This window comes from Diabrotica virgifera, chromosome 6 (genome assembly GCF_917563875.1).
Source record: "Diabrotica virgifera virgifera chromosome 6, PGI_DIABVI_V3a".
Lineage (NCBI taxonomy): Eukaryota > Metazoa > Arthropoda > Insecta > Coleoptera > Chrysomelidae > Diabrotica > Diabrotica virgifera.
The window spans coordinates 105,717,250-105,735,037 of NC_065448.1; the positions used below are offsets into that span (position 1 = coordinate 105,717,250).

The following is a 17,788-nucleotide window of genomic DNA, read 5'->3' on the forward strand; positions in this document are numbered from 1 at the left end:
TAGAGATTTTGGTAGCAAGAGGTAAATCGTGGCTTCTGAAAAGAGACTTCATCATTATGAACGCTGATCTCGCTTTTCCTATGCGTTGTTTTATTTCACTTGAGTGGTCCCACTGGCTGTTTATGTTGGTACCAAGGTATGCGTAGCTGTCGACCCTGTCAATTAGTTGTTGGTTAACCAAAAGCTGTGTATTTAATATTTCGCGCTTACTGACTACCATATACTTTGTTTTTTTCGTATTGAGATCAAGTCCGTATTCTCTACTTATATCTGATATGCGCGACATTATTCTTTGCAAACCATCTAGACTGTCTGCAAAAACTACAGCGTCGTCGGCATATCTAATGTTGTTCAGACGCACTCCGTTGACTAATACGCCTTCCTGTAGTTCTCCCAGCGCTTGCTCGAAGATACATTCAGAGTATATATTAAACAGCACCGGGGACAGGATGCATCCTTGCCTCACTCCTCTATCTATGGAGACTGCCTCTGTTAATTGGTCTTCCACTTTAATATTGGCAGTTTGGTTGTAATACAAATTATATATGATTCTGAAGTCTCTATCATCTACTCCCGCTTCTTTCAAGATGTTTATGAGTTTATCATGTTTTACTCTATCAAACGCCTTTTTGTAGTCGATAAAACAAATATACACTTCACAGTCAACATCCCTGCATCTTTGCATAAGCACTTGCACAGCGAATAGAGCCTCTCGGGTGCCTAAGGCATCGCGGAATCCAAACTGCGTCCATGATATCTGTTGTTCGCATTTTTTATATATTCTGCCATGTATCACCTTCAGAAACGTTTTGAGTAAGTGGCTCATTAGGCTAATTGTTCTGTAGTCTTCACATGTTTTGGCATTTACTTTTTTGGGTAAAGTTACGAAGGTCGACTTTAACCAGCTTTGGGGTATTTTTCCAGTTACGTATATTTTGTTGAATACGGTTGTTATCCATTTTATTCCTTGTTCATCCATAAGTTTTAGGAATTCTACATAAAACTGGTCAGGCCCTACAGCTTTACCATCTTTAGTTGTTTTAATAGCTGACGTGACTTCTTCAATGGTAATCGGGGGTCCTGTTTGGCATTCAATGTCTTCAATGGTATTCTGCCTTTCATCTGCAAAAGTTACTTCCACATATTTCTTCCACGTGTCTAGTTTTTCTTCCACACTTAACAGTCGGAATGGGACGTTTCGGCGTCGCCGTTTCGGCGTGGCCATTTCGGCGTGGCCGTTTGGGCGTAGAGCCGTTTCGGCGTAGGCCGTTTCGGCGTAGGCCGTTTCGGCGTCGGCCATTTCGGCGTCAGAAATTTTATTTTAGTTGACTAAATACCTACATTGAGGTTTATTGGTCAGGCAATTTTTTGGAAAAAAATCTTTTAATATAGTTATTTAAATACATTGGAGTTCATTGGTCACACAATTTTAACATTAATGGTCAAGTAGAAAAATAAACTAAATATATTTCTTTTATAAACATTTTGTTATATTTTATTCTGCAAATACCTATATTGGATTTTTTATTAATGCATATTAATAATAATTGCTGTTCTCTTAATTGTCCCAGAGCTAATTAGATGATAACTGACATTTTTCAACTTTAATTAGACATACATTATATGGTATATAGACGGAGAATTTTAATATTGTTAAAATATCTTTTTTAAGCAAAAATATTTGCAGAATGTATATTTTTAAAAAAAATTAAATTATACAATATTTTCTTGAAAGGAATCTGCTTTTAAAATATTTACCATTAGTTAGTATAATAATAGTTATCCCTATATTTATTGCAGTTTCTTCGAAAATTTAAATACAAAATTCTATAAATCACATAATAATGTTATTAACATTTCCTCGAAAACTTAGGTAAAACTTCAGGTAAATTATGGCCCTCCCTGCGGTCGGGCCATAAACTTTACCTTCAGGATTAAATGTACTACTTCAGTCCCGCGGTATATAATGTACTATTATTAGGAAATACCTCGACGAACAAATTATATCTTCTATCAGCCCAAGCCAAAAACAAGCAGTGAATGTCACACCTACCGTAATAAATAGATATATTTTATTATTGGTCTGTCAATGCCAAAATCAGGATAAACAAAAAGGTATTTTCATTTATGGTTCCAATCCATATGATTTTCACCATTACTTTGCATTGTGCGATATATTTGCAACCTTTTGTAAATCAAAAATAATTCCATTATTATAAAGAATTCCAACAAAAGCCGGCCCTTTACGCAACTTGTTTCTCGGTGAGATATTTTATATTTATTGAAAGTCAACATAAATGCTTAATTTTATTTACGAATTTATATTGTGTGATATGCCCACTGACTATTGCTTCGATGGCCGGTCTGGTTGCTTTAAGTGTCGTTGTCGGCTTAGCCACGAAAGATCAAAGGCGTGTCGTTTCTCTGAGGTTATTATTCTCTGGTACAGCTATATAAACAGAGATCAGTTTAAGAGTTTATGTAGTGTCTTATAATATTTCATAGTAGTATTTATACGATATACAGACGAAGAATTTTTAAGCTATGGAACGAAAAATTTTATCGACCAGAGGAAGAGAGAAATTTACCACTGATGGTTTCATGTATGTTTTTGACGCTGTTAGTAAAAGCGATGAATCCCTAAAATTTTGGAGGTGTGAGAGGAAACAAACGTGCAAAGCAAGAATACATACAAGAGATGGTGAAGTCATCAAGAAAGTAAATGTTCACACTCACGACTCCTCGGCGATGGACGTGGAAGTAGCACAAGTTGTTACAAAAATGAAAAAGCGTGCTACAGAAACAAACGAAGGGACAATAGTGGTAATCAATGAGTGCCTGAGAAATACAAGTCAAGCTTGTCATGGTCGGCTACCAAACACTGGCGCGATGAGAAAATTCATCAGACGAAAACGTAACGAAGTTCATGCAGCCCCATCAAATCCGACAACTGTTGAAGAGTTAGTAATTCCCGAGTCTTATCGTGTTTACACGTTACAAGATGGTGTAGAAGAAAATTTTTTATTAGCAGATGATGGAGAAGGATTGCAAAGAATTTTGATTTTCGGGAGAGAATCGTGGCTGCAACATCTACAGACCTCAGATGTGTGGTATGGTGACGGTACATTTGCTATAGCACCATCTCTATTTTTACAAGTATACACAGTTATGGCCACAAAATATAATGGAGTCCATCCAATATTTTATGCCATGCTGCCGAATAAAACAAGATCCACATATACCCGTATGTTTGAATTGATCAGACAAATTGTACCAAATTTGCAACCCAGAGCAATCCATTGCGATTTCGAACAGGCGGCATTTAAGGCAATGGAAGATTGTTTTCCAGGCGTCGACATCAATGGATGTTTTTTCCATTTGGCACAAAATATGAAGAAACAAGTGGCTGCTATGGGATATACGAGAGAGTATAATGCTGATCCACAATTCGCTTTAAATTGCAGAATGTTGACAGCATTAGCATTTGTTCCTATCGAACATTTAGATGATGCCTTTGCCGTTCTAGCGGAAGCTCTACCTGCTGAACACCAACCACTTGTAGACTGGTTTGAAGACTACTATATTGGACGTATGAACAGAAGAGGAAATGGCAGAAGACCAAGTTTATTTCCCCAAAGGATGTGGAACCTCTACCAGAGAACTCTGGATGGAGAAGACCGGACAAATAATCACGCTGAGGCCGCCCATAGAAGACTCAAGATGGAATTGGGAGCAGATCATCCAACCATATGGAAATTTATAGATGGCCTGCGTCAGGTGCAGAAAGGTCGAGATGTCTATTTCGAGCAACTTGTGGCAGGTAATCTCCCACCATTGAAATTAAGAAAATACAGAGACGCAGATGATCGCATTTCACGGCTTGTGGGAAATTTTGATGCAAACGGGGATGTTTTAGAATTTTTAAGAGGACTAGCACATAATTATAATATGTAAGTAGGTACTTTATTTTAATTAATATTTCGTGAATAAGTTTTGTAGGTTAAATATAAATGTCTTGTATGTAAGTATAAATGTTTCAGAATTTTTAATTGGACTAGCACATATCTAATTATAACATGTAAATAATAACTAAAATAAAATATTCATTTTTCCAAAATCTTGTTTATTCATTTATTTATATATAATATCTACAGCTAGAAGCCAATTACAGATATTACATTAACTATGAGCTAAATAACAAGCACACACACATAAGTATAAAATTGACATATACAAATCTACCATTAATATTAAAATTTTGTGATCAATGGACTCCAATGTATCTACTTAAATAACTATATTAAAAGATTTTTTTCAAAATAATGTCTTACTAATAGACTCCAATGTAGGTATTTAGTCAACTAAAATAAAATCTCTGACGCCGAAATGGCCGACGCCGAAACGGCCTACGCCGAAACGGCTCTACGCCCAAACGGCCACGCCGAAATGGCCACGCCGAAACGGCGACGCCGAAATGTCCTAGACCCCTTAACAGTGGTTTGCCTTGGTTATCTGCCAAACACCCAACTCTTCTAGGTTTGTATAAGCCTGCAGCTTCTTTAACTTTTTTGTGCATATTGAATGAATCGTGTTTATGTTGCAATTGCTGGATTTCCGCACACTGTTCTCTTAGTCGTGTATCCTTAGCTATTCTAATTGCTTTTTTGATATCTTTATCTATTCTTTTGTATAATGACATGTCCTGATCTTTGGACTTTCGCCTCTCTTCCATCATATCTAAAATCTCGTTTGTCATCCACGATTTCTTCTTTATTTTTGGTGGTTTGAGGAATTTCTCACGTATGTCTTGTGAAACTGTATGCAACTTTTCTATCTCCTGGTCCATTACATCCGATTGAATAACGGTATTCAAGTTGTTCTGTATATACCGTTTTACACTCTGTTCTGTGTTTTGGTCTTTTAATAGCCTTATGTCGAATTTTGGATTGACACTACGTCTAACCTTCTTTAGCCTGAGCTTAATTTTGCCAATCAGTGGGTTATGGTCTGACTTGATATCAGCTCCTGGGTATGTCTTGACTGATGTTATGCTGTTACGGAATCTTTTATTAATCATGATGTAATCTATTTGATTTCTCACTATGCGGCCTGGAGTGTCTTGAGGTGATTTCCATGTATATAATCTTCTGTAAGGGAGTTTGAAGTAAGTGTTAGTAATCACAAACTCTTCTTCTGCCACAAATTCACCCAGTCGGTCTCCTCGCTCATTTCTTTCTCCAAGTCCAAATTGCCCTATGAATTCTCCCGATTGTCCCCTACCAATCTTAGCATTTAGATCACCCATAATCAAAGTTATATCCTTTTTGGGGAGGCATTTTAAGGTGTTGGATAGTTCATTATAAAATGCTTCAATTACCTCGTCCGGTTTGTCAGCTGTAGGGGCATATACCTGGATAATGTTAGTTGTAATTGGGTAGGTATTAAGTTGAAGGAGGAGTATTCTTTCCGATATAGGTACAAAATTTTTAACATGTCTGGCAGTTTCTTGATTTAAGATTATACCTACCCCATTTTCGTGTCTTCCATTAGGGTTACCTGAATAATATATGTGATGATCATTAATTTTACATTGCCCAGAGTTCGTCCATCTCATTTCACTTATTCCCATTATGTCTACTGATAGTCTATCCATCTCCTTGATTGCATTATGAGTCTTACCTGCCTCGTATAATGTTTTAACGTTCCATGTGCAGATCGTGAGGTTTATCTTTACACTATATTGGCAAGGATTTCTTCTGCTGGCGACCGAGAAGGCCTTGCCGTCTTGTGATTGTCCTTCTCTGCCGGATCTTGGTATCCGAGTTCCATGATCAGTAATATCGTTTCTATGATTTGTCGTAGTCATGCTAATTGTACTAGGGGTACTCTCCGAGTCTTTAATGCAGTGGTTCCCCGTTGCCTTCTGCATCTTTATGCCGTTGACCGTTACGTTGTTATTAGGTTCATCCGCCTTCGAGACCGATTTATCAATCTCAGGACAAAAAGGTGCCCTTCCACTTATCAGCTCATCCGCCCGAAGCCGTTGGCCAGTAAGTGGGGGGATTGCTTATACCGGCAATCGCTCGGACGTCAGAGCCTCGTTTGTTATCTGGCAGGATGCACCGAAAGGTCAGTATCAAGACCATTACACGGGCAGGTGAGGTTGACATTTGGATAGGAGAGGCTATACGTTGCGCATCACTATCCCTTACATCTCGAAAGTATGCTTGCCGTTATTCACGACTAACAGATCGACAGAGGAGATCCACTCATTACATACATCTCCTCTAATATCGTTCCTTGGGGGTCCCCACAGGACAGATTTCGCATTAATGTCTCCAGCGATAATATAGTCTTTCTCTACCAAAGCCGTTTCCATGATGCCATCCACCTTATCCCGATAGGTCGCCATGTTGATATTGGGAGAGATGTAGCAGGCTATAATAGCCACATCAACCAGGTTGAGTTTTACTACTCCCTCCCTTCTTGTGACTTTATCTACACATATGTTCTTGTTGATAAGGTGGATAGCGACATCGCAGAGCGTATCCGATATCCATCCGAAATTCCTGACAATATTCTTATTCGGCTCTGGAATAATTATCAGATCCGCCCCGATGTCCAGGGCTTTCGCATGGACCAGGTCGTGCGCCACCTTGGCTCTCCCGACATTTACCTGTAGGATCCTGAGTGGTTTGTTGACTGTTCCCGCCATTTCAGTAATCGAGAGTCATCTATCCCGGGTTAATCCAGGGGTGGGGTAATAGTGGGACTTTAGTCATCATCACCAGACATGGTGACATTGATGATATCGCCGTCTGGGTAGGACGCTGTGTGCTGTGCTGATTTGTCGCTCGTCTCTTTTTCCGCTCTGTGTTGGGGCGGAGACGTGTGATGCATGGGCATCAGCGACCCTTTGTCCATCGTATCATCGAGCTTATCCTGCGAGGCTGGTGTGTCATTGCTTCTAAATACCCCTCCATGGAAAACTTCGTCGTCCATCTTCTCTCCCACACAGTAATTAAAATAGGGGGTAGATTAGGTGTCACACTAGTAGAAGCCTGTAGCTCATCCGTTATTGTCTCTGTATTTGTATGTGTCGTATCAGAAGAGTCCACTTGTTCACTTGTTGTGGCCAATTTATCGGGCTGGGGGGTATATAATTGAGTGGGTTCGGGTGTTCTTTGTGTCTCCGCTGTTCTTGCTCTCTGGAGGGCTTCCCGGAAAGCTGGGCATTTAGCGCTTCCATGCCTATGAGCCTGGCTGCATACCACGCAGTACTCATCGCCTCCGCATGCGTCCATCGCGTGTCCCGGCTTACCGCACTTAAGGCACGACCCTGTGCGATCGGGTCCGTTACATTTGGTAACGTCATGGGAATAACTCCAGAACTTCTGGCACCTTCTCACATTGTATCGCTTTTCGACTTCACACCGAGCCAGGCCCACCTTAAGGAAACCGATGTCTAGGAGTTTCTTCGCAGCCTGCGCGCTTAGAACTAAGGTGGCCGCCTTGGTATTGTTCCTCATGGGCCGAATTTGCTTTATTACAAATGTCGGATCCCATGCACCCAGATATTGTTGTATGGCGGCCTTTATATGCGTCTCTTCGGTGTTGGCTGTCATCCCCCTAAGGTGGACGACAGCTTGCCTTTCAGAGCCCACAAGTTTGGCTGTGAGCCCGTTTTCCTTATTTGAGATGGCGTTTTTTATGGCCGTAACTGCCTCTTGGTCTTTGTCCAGAGTTATTAATAACCCCCCGTCCCTAGTGCTACGCAGGCTCTGGATAGCCCCCTTTGCCTGCGTGTCGCCAACGGCCTTCTCCACCCCCTCCAGGAGCTGAGAGTATGTAGCATCTTTTTTCGTTACTATAAATCCATATATGTGTCTATCCTTCCGTGTGACCGTGGTGTGTACCGCCACCTGAGCCACCTCAGTCTTGTGGAAAATGGCCTCAGCCATCTTCCTTAATTCCACAACCGGCATGTAGCTGACGTGGTGGAGAGCTACCGAATCCCCCGCTTTTATCTCCTTTCTGGCACGTCCCAGGGCATTCCAGAGTTGCTCCGGTGTTTGACACTTCAGTTTTATAATTTTTTCTTCCGTGGTGTGTCTTTCCCCCTCTCTCAGCACCGTATAGGTGTGTTCCATAACTTCGTATTCTCCTTTCAGGGCCGTTAGGGTTGGGTATCGGTCCCTGTACAATCTCTGAACCGAAAACACCATGTTTGGGTCTTTGGGTTCAAGGGCCACCACTTTAGTGTTACATTTAGATTCTAGGGGGTTTCCAATTTCTATTTTCGTTTTCCGAAAGATCTTCTCGGGCCAGTCGAAACGGGTGTGCCTCATGAAGTCCTCGTATGTCTCCACCCCTTCTAGGCTTGCCATCTTGACCGCCCCAGGGGGGCCATGCCAAGCATCTGTCTGCGTGCTCGTTTCAGCCGTTTTCGGTTTCTGTGTTGACATAGATGGGGTCCTAGACTCAGCGGTATATTGGCATTCCTCGCCAAGGTCCGCTTGAGTTTCGCTGTCTATAGTTAGGGGTTCTACAGGTAGAACGGAGTGTCTATTTAGCCAGTCCCTCCACTGTTCAGACTTTTGCAAGGAATGCTTCCTTTTCAAGTTGCTCACAGTGTCCTTAATACTCTTAGCCGTGTTTGGTGTATCTTGTATTTGTTTTGTTAGCTTGCCTAACTGTGTAGTGAGATAGTCTAGATATTCTAGTAATTCCATTGCTTCGTTGCAGGTCCTTTTTTTGTATATCCCCTCTTTTTCGTAAGTCTGTTTGCGTTTTAGATTGTTTGTCTGTAATAATTCGATTCTTGTGTCAGGAAGAGAATTTAGTCTCTTCCTGACAGGGTCTGATATTTCTTCCCGGCTTTCCGCCCGGGTCGCCCGCGGTTTATAGTTTGATGCTGTAGCCATTTAGGTCCCACGAGTTGGGACGTACTGTACGTCCGGCGCGGCAGTGCGCCCTTACCACGCTAAGGCTTAATTCTTCGGGAGTTCGCCAGGTGTCCCGAAGGGATCGTTTGTGATGCTCTAACCCTCGCATCTCTCATATCTTTGGCACGATGCCTTCCACCGTGATACTGGGGATTATTTTATCGAGGTTTACTCCTCTAGGCTTTTTATCACGGTTGCCTCCGGACGCAGTGGCAGTCTGTATTCGCAGGCTACCTGGAATTTCCGCGTAACTGCTGCCTCCCCTGTTACGCGGGATTAGGGTGGAGAGTTGTATATATGGGATAAAGGTACTTGGGTGGGGTGAAAACATTTCGACTACTCTTTATAAAGGGGTTGGGATCATTCTAAGAATGAAGTGTTTTTGTCGGGAACCGACAAAACGTTTGTTGGAAGTGGCGATTAGAATTAGGGATTAGAGTAGCCGAAGGGAGGTTGGAAGGTATTACTCAAATTGCTGAAGGCGAAGGCGCCGCAAGTTGCCACGCCTTTTAGCGTCCAGCGGCGGTGTCCGGCGACCACCCGGTGCACAGACGCTGGACGCTGGGACTGTGTTTGGTTTCACGGGTCGTGCTCCCCTCACACAATTTAGGGACCAAGACCAATTACTCGGCCCTCCCACCAGCGTCGAGGAAAAATTTCAATCCCATGGGAGAGCTCATTCAGGAACCTGGATCAAAATATATTGGCCATGTTTCTCCCTCTTCAGGACTATCCAAAGATATAGCTTCTTCTATAGTTGCCTATTTGGCTAAACAAGGGATTTCCCTTGAAGAACTTGATGTGATTGGGAGTGATGGAACGGTGATTAATACAGGTTGGAAAAAAGGTGTCATTCATCAGATTGAGTTGCATGTTGGAAGACCAGTGCAGTGGGGTATTTGTCTGCTGCACTTCAATGAGCTACCGTTCCGCCACCTTTTTCACCACTTGGATGGAGTTACCACAGGGCCAAAATCTTTCAGTGGACCAATTGGGAAAAAAAAACTTGTTGGCTGTGAAAAACTACCGCCGGTCCAATTTGAGCCTGTGGATTGCCCCATACCTATTATAGACAGAAAAGTCCTGAGCAAGGATCAAATGTACCTACTTGACATTTCTGTTGTCATCAATACAGGTACTATTTCAGAAGATTTGGCGGCCCGTGATCCTGGCCCCCTTTCACATTCAAGGTGGTTGACTGCGGCTAATCGAGTACTCCGACTTTATGTAAGCATGGAAATACCCTCTGAAGAGGTTAAGCAGTTAATACATTTTATTTTAAAATGCTATATGCCTCTGTGGTTCAAAATTAAAACAAGCAAAAAGTTTACAGATGGTCCGAAAATTGTTTGAAAAAAACCATCAGAACATCACGCTATCTATTTCAAAACTTGCTGCAAGTCATTGACCCTGTGATTGAGCGGAACGCATTTTTCGCTCATCCCGAAAATTTGTTTCTTACAATGATAGTTGATGAAAGTAGATTCATCAGAGAACTAGGGTTGCGCCGAATTTGGAAAGCACGATCGCTTATGAAGGGAAAGCTAATACGAAATTTCAACACTCCGAGGATAAATTTCGATGCTACAGACTACACCGACATGATTTTTTGGGACACGTGTAAACTTTCTCCTCCTCCCCTTTTAAGGAGGATCACGGATGAAGAAATTAAACAACTGATACACTCTGGCACACCTCTGGCACCTGATTTTGATGATTTTCCTTGTCACACACAAGCAGTAGAACGGTGTGTAAAGCTCGTTTCTGAAGCTTCAAAAAAAGTGTGTGGAGTAGACGCAAGAGATGGCTTGATAAGAACCACCCTCCTGTCACGGTCCATTATGCCTGAATTTTCAACAAAATCTGACTTTAAAGTGCAAACTGTTTAATAAAATTGTTTGTTTTTTGTTTAATTATTTTATTTTGTTCTAATTATAGTTATTTGGTAAGTAAATGTGATGTAAAAAAAATTGGAAAATCGGTCATTTTTGTGAGAAATTGTAATATTTAACTGCTTTGCGCGAACGTTTAACTATAAAAATTTATTAAATTCGTCGTTTTTTTGTTTTCTTCATGCCTTAAACTCATCATTAGGACCTATTGCGTTTTCATAATAATACATTTTGTATTTTTAAAAAAATTAAAGAAAACAGCAAATTTTCACAAATTTTTAAAAGTTTGAATGCAATGCGCGAACGGAAAACATTATTTTATTTGGAAATTTTTTTCAGAGTTTTACTCAGACAGGTAATTAACAACTTTTGTGAGGTATTGCGAATAAAAAAAAACAAAAGTGTTTTTTTCAGCCCACCCTACTGTATATACGACACAAATTCTAAACTATGCATTTGATCACTATTATGCAGTGGCGGCTCGTATAACTTTAGGAAGGTAGTGCCAGAATCCGGGCAGCTGCCTAAATTTTTTGTGGCGGTTTTACGATATGGTCAAAAAGGATATAAAATATAAATAGAGTATCACGATAAGCTGAATTGAATTGGGTTTTTATATTTAACTTACCAAGCATTGAAAAGCTAAAAACGTTATTCATGTGCACTTTAGATTTTTCATGGGATTTCAATTTCTCCCATATATGTACAAGATCATCGGTGCCTTTGTTTGACCAAGTCTCGTCACCTCCAAACAAAACGCATACAAAACAGAAGAGTTTATTAGTTTGTTCGCAACCACACAACCAGCTATTTTTATCATAAATAATTTTATTAAACTTACGACAGCGAAGTTTTTGTCCATTTCCACTTTGTTTTTCAATTTTTAAATCGGGTAAAAGCCGACCGAGTTCTTTAATTTGTAGTTTTTTTTTCTAACGAAAAACCACCAAAAGAGTTTTTTAATATACTAATTTGATTCATTGTCAATAAATAAATTAAACGTAGAAAATAATCAAAATATTATTTTTATACCTACGACACCCACGATCACAACGCACTAACTAATAATTACAAATTAAAAAATATAGTAGAGTATAAACACAAATATACAATACAGTAGTAGACAATAAACACAATAGCGTCAAGCGAACGCGTAAAGAAACTAGAAATATGTAGATCTAAAACATTGTATCTTAAGATCCACTAACTTCCTTTTCGAGATTTCGAGCCTGGCACGGAGACTCCAATTTAAACGTATGTTAAAAGTGCAATACCGCTCTCTCTCTGTCACTTACACAGGATGCTCATACAATCTTTCTCTTTTCTCACGAGCCACTATGCCGTTCGGCACTGGGATTTTTATGATTTTCATCCTTTATCCGGTCAGCTGTGGGTGGCCAGAGTCGGTAGATTTGCATTGCGCTACACAGTTGCCAGATTTGATATAATTTATAAAAATAAAGAGAAATATTCACAAAAAAAATAAACAGGCATTAAAATGTTTTTAAGATAAAAAATATGTTTCTGCATAGTTAGCAAGGTAGTGCCATGGCTCTATGGCACTACCTCACGGGCCGCCACTGCTATTATGTTGACCTTAACCCGGCATTAGTCGCTAGGTTGGTTCTTACGTAAGTGGTCGCGCGTGAGATTTTGCCTTTCGCCTTTTTTACGAAATATAATTTTCAAAACAGATTTTAAACTTAATAAATTTATTATTAGCTTTACACAATGTGGCTGTTGATGCGCTGTTACATTTTAACTTAATCTAAAAATGTAGAAATAATATTAATTTTAATATTTCAAATTTGTACTAGTACCTTTATTTTATTGTTCTGCAACAGGGTAAGTTCTAAAATTATCTTTGCACGGTTCATATTGCAAATACAAAATAAAATAATGCTACAATATAAAATAATGCTATAAAATAATGTTGAATAATATTATACACGGTGGTCGCGCGATGAGAGAATATCTCACGTTAAGCGCACTGACTTAACAATTGGGCCATACTAAGTCAACTGAACCACCATCTGAGCAGATGAGTCCATTCGATTGTAGAGGAAGGATAATTCGGAGCCTAGAAGGAACTACAGCATGTGTAATTTACCAGGGAAAAAGTTGTGTGCAATATTCTGAAATCGTGAGAGAAAATCTCATATAGCGACCAATGCCCGGTTAAGCAAAGTTGTTGTACGTGACTGAAGGTTGCTGAGTTGGTACGACCAATCTAAGTGAATAGGGGGTTGCCCCTCCCCCACTACATTCTTTTTTATTTTTTTGGACAAACTGTTTTTTCTAAATTTTATATGATGTAGAACCAAAAGATACATACAACTGGACAAATTGTTTTTTGTGCTGTCTACGTAAATGATTACTTAGGTTGGTCGTATTAACTCAGAAACCTTCCCGGGTTCATGTACAACAACTTTGCTTGAGGTCATCATAGTATGATCAAATGCATAGTTTACGATTCTATAAAGGACATACAGACTTTTTTTATATTGTGTCGTATAAATATTAAAAACGTGGTGTTATAAAAATAATTATTTTTCAAACCAAAATGTCAATTTTAAAAACAAAAGAAAAACTTCCAACGTGGGGAATGGAACCCGGCTCGCCTGGGTGAAAGCCAGGAGCTAGGTATTTTAGGCCATGGTGGATGTAAGCCACGGAGATCAATATTTGACATATAAGTTGTAGGGTTTTTCCATCTAGTTTCATATTTTATCTTGTTTTGCCCAAAAGCCCCGGTTTTGGGCCGGCTGACACACCGTTTTTTAATGGAACACCTAACTCAATAAAGAAAAACACCCATGCTAAAATACTCCGGTCAAATTTTACACTACCTCCCGGACATATTATAAAGCATATCCAAAGTTGGTCCAAAATTTGTTTTTGACCAACGATTTTTTTTATAAGTTGATAATTTAACACATTTTGTTAAAAATAAAAAAATACATATTGTGTAATTATTGATTTACATGGAATGTGCATACTACACATTTCACACCATATGCTAAACGAAAACATTGAAAGAGATAAGAAACATAACAAACGCAATGTAATCAATACCCAAATTAAATAAGTCACATACATAATATTCTTTTTTCATGACACCGTCAGCCTTTTGCTAGCGAGGAATAAAGTTACATAGTTCAATCTCAATCAAAAACACAGATTGTCGCGGACCGCGGACCATGGGAAGACCTCTGTCCGCGGTGCGTTGGTTTCCGTGGTCGTCGGCTGTGCGTGATGATCCGTAGAATCGCACACCATGGGAAGGAGCTTTTAGACCCATAAGATGAATCATATGAAGAACGCGAGAGGTGCGTTGCCGGCACATAAACAAAGTTTGTCAAAACGCGCGAGCCGCGTTGTCGGCAGTCAATAGGTTAATGACGTAATAGAGCGTAGACGCAACATTCCGGGCCAATGCTTTTTCATTCCATACATTTTTTTGAATTCTGAAAAACTAATAAATATTTAAACACAGAATGAAAGTCCCTTAGAATAAACAAAAAGTTTCTTTTGCATGAGATATTTGGAATTAAATTTTCTTTTTTTTTACTTATGTAACTTATACCGGCGTAGCCGAGTGGTAGGGTGCTAGGCTAGCGTGCCGGTGGTCTGGAGTTCAAATCCTACCGCCGGCAAGAACAACTAGACATTTTTAAAATGTTTATAGGCCCCAGGTCGACTCAGCCTGAATAAAATGAGTACCTTGGGTAAAACCAGGGGTAATAATAGGCGGTTGAAGCGTAGCACTGGCCCTGTTACCTTCCTTGTATACCGTAGGCCCTAGATATAGCAGACTACCCTGCTATACTCCCAAAGCCACGTGAGCGGTATAAAACGGGAGACTATTATTATTATGTAACTTATTAAAATAAACATTATATAGGTTATCTGGGTCTTTCGGACCTCGGTGATAATGTAATATTTCATGCTGCGTCTAAATTATTCAAAAATACTTATTAGTTTTCTCAGAAGTCGAAAAAATTAATGCATTCGTTAGTGTTTATGTACTTATTTGGGCCAATACAAATATTGTATGATTCTTTATTCGCTTTGTAACTAAATGTAAAGTATTAGGATTCCATACTTACCACAAAATTTCCACTAGGGTGAGCTTCACAACACCATACCCAGGAATTCTGCATTTCCCCAATGGATCCTAGTTTGATTCCTTCTTTAGTATACATTGTACACGCCATATTTAAACCTCCAATTAAAATGAATTCTCCTTGAGCAAAATATCTTACTCTCAAGGCTTCATATCCTATATGCCTCTCCTTCCCAACTAGTTTACCACCTAATTAATTAGAAAATTTTGTCTTAACAACTTTAAAACGTTTTTGTAGCTTGTATTTAGTCTATACAGAATAAGCCAAATAAAAACGGGACAAACGCAGTTAATACAGTGTATCGGAACTCCATTTGAAATAGCCGACCAATGTAAAAGTCCGACACACAAATCATAGCAACGTTAAGATCGGTATGTATAAAATATCGTTCAAATATCTGTCTCCTTTAACAAGCGAGCCGCGATTGCGACTCGCGACCGGTTACTTTCGGCTTGGCTCATGAACCCGCTCGTAAAAGGAGACAGATAGTTGAACGATGTAATATTATATACGCCGATCTTACCGTTGCTATAATTTATGTGTGTCTAACATTGGTCGACTATTTCAAATATAGTTCCGATATACTGTATTAACTGCGTATGTCCTGTTTTTATTTGGCATATTCGGTATATAAAATATAGTAATACATATTGTGGCTATAAAGAAAATAAAGTAAAATATTTTTCATATCTAATCTGAGAAGTGAATAAAAACTAATAAGTCTTTGGTGGTCATAAAAGGAACTAGCTCGCAAAATATTATTATCACGGTGAACGACAGGTCGTGAATGCAATTATAGATTCCTTGTCGAGTATTTCACAACTCTGTTCTGCTTTATTTTTCTACCTTAAAAAGCGCAGAGGATAAATAATTCGAATTTTAGTTCCTGCCCTATTTTGACTTACGATTCATAGTTGGTGCTAGTTGCATCTTTTGTAATTATTTTAATAATAATTATTATACCGAAGAGATGAAAATATTTGATTCCAGTTAAGTGCCTCTACACAGGTGCTCTGATGAGAATAATGGTAGGGGAGCCCAAGAGGGGATTTTTGCAGTAACTCAAGCGCGTCAGATTATCATATGGGGAGAACCCTGGTACCCTGTAGATGTACCTCTACCACATATTGGCTCTAAACACAGGGGAGTTCGTTAGGGGGGGGGGGGGCGAAAAAAAATCTATCCTTAGAAAAATTCGAAATCGTCAGATTAAGATAAGGTAAGTTAAGTACATGCAAAATAGTGTATATTTCAAAAATTTGACAATTTGGGCGAGGCGTAAGGAAATGGGCGAGTCAGAAAGTTTCACAAAAAAAAAGCGAATATTTATCTAAATGAACGATAGATCTAAAAACTAAAAAATACGTGCTCAATATTTGTCAAAAATCTATCGAATGATACCAAACACGACTCCACGGAGAGGGGTGGGGGTAAATTTAAAATTTTAAATACGAATCCCGCGATATTTCGCGAAATAAACATCAGATTGAAAAACCGGAAAATACACTTATTCAATATGTTTGAAAAATATATCGTATGGCACCAAACACGACACTCACGGATGTGGGTGGGGAGTTACTTTAAAATTTTAAATAGGAGCCCCCATTGTTTATTGCAGATTCGGATTCCTTACGTAAAAATAAGTAACTTTTATTTGAAACATTTTTTCGAATTATGGATAGATGGCGGTATAATCGAAAAAAACGACTGTTGGAAATGGAAAATTAAATTAAAAATGGAAAGTCCCCACTAAAATGGAAAACTTTACGTAACTTTTTTTGGCTTTAGAACCTACTCTTTACAACCCAATAGGTCCCCAAAGCGCTCGAGTGACTGCACATTTAGCATACTTTTCTCCCCTACTATAAGTTGAATTCGAAATACATAGCTCATAGTGGAGGCCCTGTTCTGTAATCAAATCTAAATCATCTTTACTTTTAGATTATTATTTAAATTTGGTGAACTGATTCATCAAAATGTACGATTAAAACCATCTCGAGCCTTAATTGACTGTTGAAGTTTTGACAGTGGATTCACAGTCATAGTGATAGTGAAAGTGGATTCATATTCACCAATGTTGCCATATTTAGCGTTTATCTATAATAGCCCTTGCTTAATTAAAAATAATGCCCTATATTTCAATTAAAAGTAAAGTTGCGCAATTTTATGGGGATACCACAAACTCGTGATACAAACCGAATATTCACGTTAGACTGACATGATAATTTCAAACACTCACTACAACACTACGATAAGGGTAACAATGTACCTAATGTGTAGAACGATAAATTCTTGTTCCAATCAGTTACACATAAGGTATCCGTGGGATCATCTTTGTTGGGACACCAGCTTAATGCCCAAATGGCAGGATTGTTTGGTCTTTCAATCTTATGTTTTTCTTCACCTTGCTTATTTCTAATTGATATCGTTCCGTTACTACATCCCAGAGCTAGATATTGACCATCGTTTGTCCAGGAACATGAATTTATTCGAACCTAAAATAATAAATTTTTTGGTTAAGTAAGAATTCTCTTATCTGTAGATCTATTGACTATTTAGTTTACACATGTAGATTTAAAAAAAAGGCTTTTTTAAACAATTTTCATTTCGAGTATGTTTCCAAGTTAAGCAATCATTCTTTGGTTGGCGTTAATGCTAAAAAACCCTACATACCAGAGCAACCACCAACATTAACCAAGGAATAAGCTACAGGTACCTGAGGAAAAAGAACGACCAATAACATTTAAAACAAGAGATGCTAACGCAAGTAAATAGTATTAACCAAAAAAAAAAGGATTTCGGTATGGCTTGCTAAAAAAAAAAT

At 39.0% G+C, this 17,788-nt stretch overlaps 2 protein-coding genes across 8 annotated transcripts in view; one reads left to right on the forward strand and one right to left on the reverse strand.

The window, feature by feature from the left end:
• Positions 1-17,788, forward strand: part of LOC114330442 (calpain-B) — a 510,388-nt gene that overhangs the window by 423,816 nt on the left and 68,784 nt on the right. The window lies entirely within an intron of this gene.
• Positions 1-17,788, reverse strand: part of LOC114330439 (intraflagellar transport protein 122 homolog) — a 123,369-nt gene that overhangs the window by 68,132 nt on the left and 37,449 nt on the right. For both annotated transcript variants that reach the window (XM_050652709.1, XM_050652708.1), the window contains 2 exons: positions 17,234-17,459; positions 14,947-15,152 (listed from right to left, as the gene is read on the reverse strand). In XM_050652709.1, the coding sequence (XP_050508666.1) occupies positions 14,947-15,152; positions 17,234-17,459 (432 nt within the window). The remainder of the gene's footprint in view (positions 1-14,946; positions 15,153-17,233; positions 17,460-17,788) is intronic.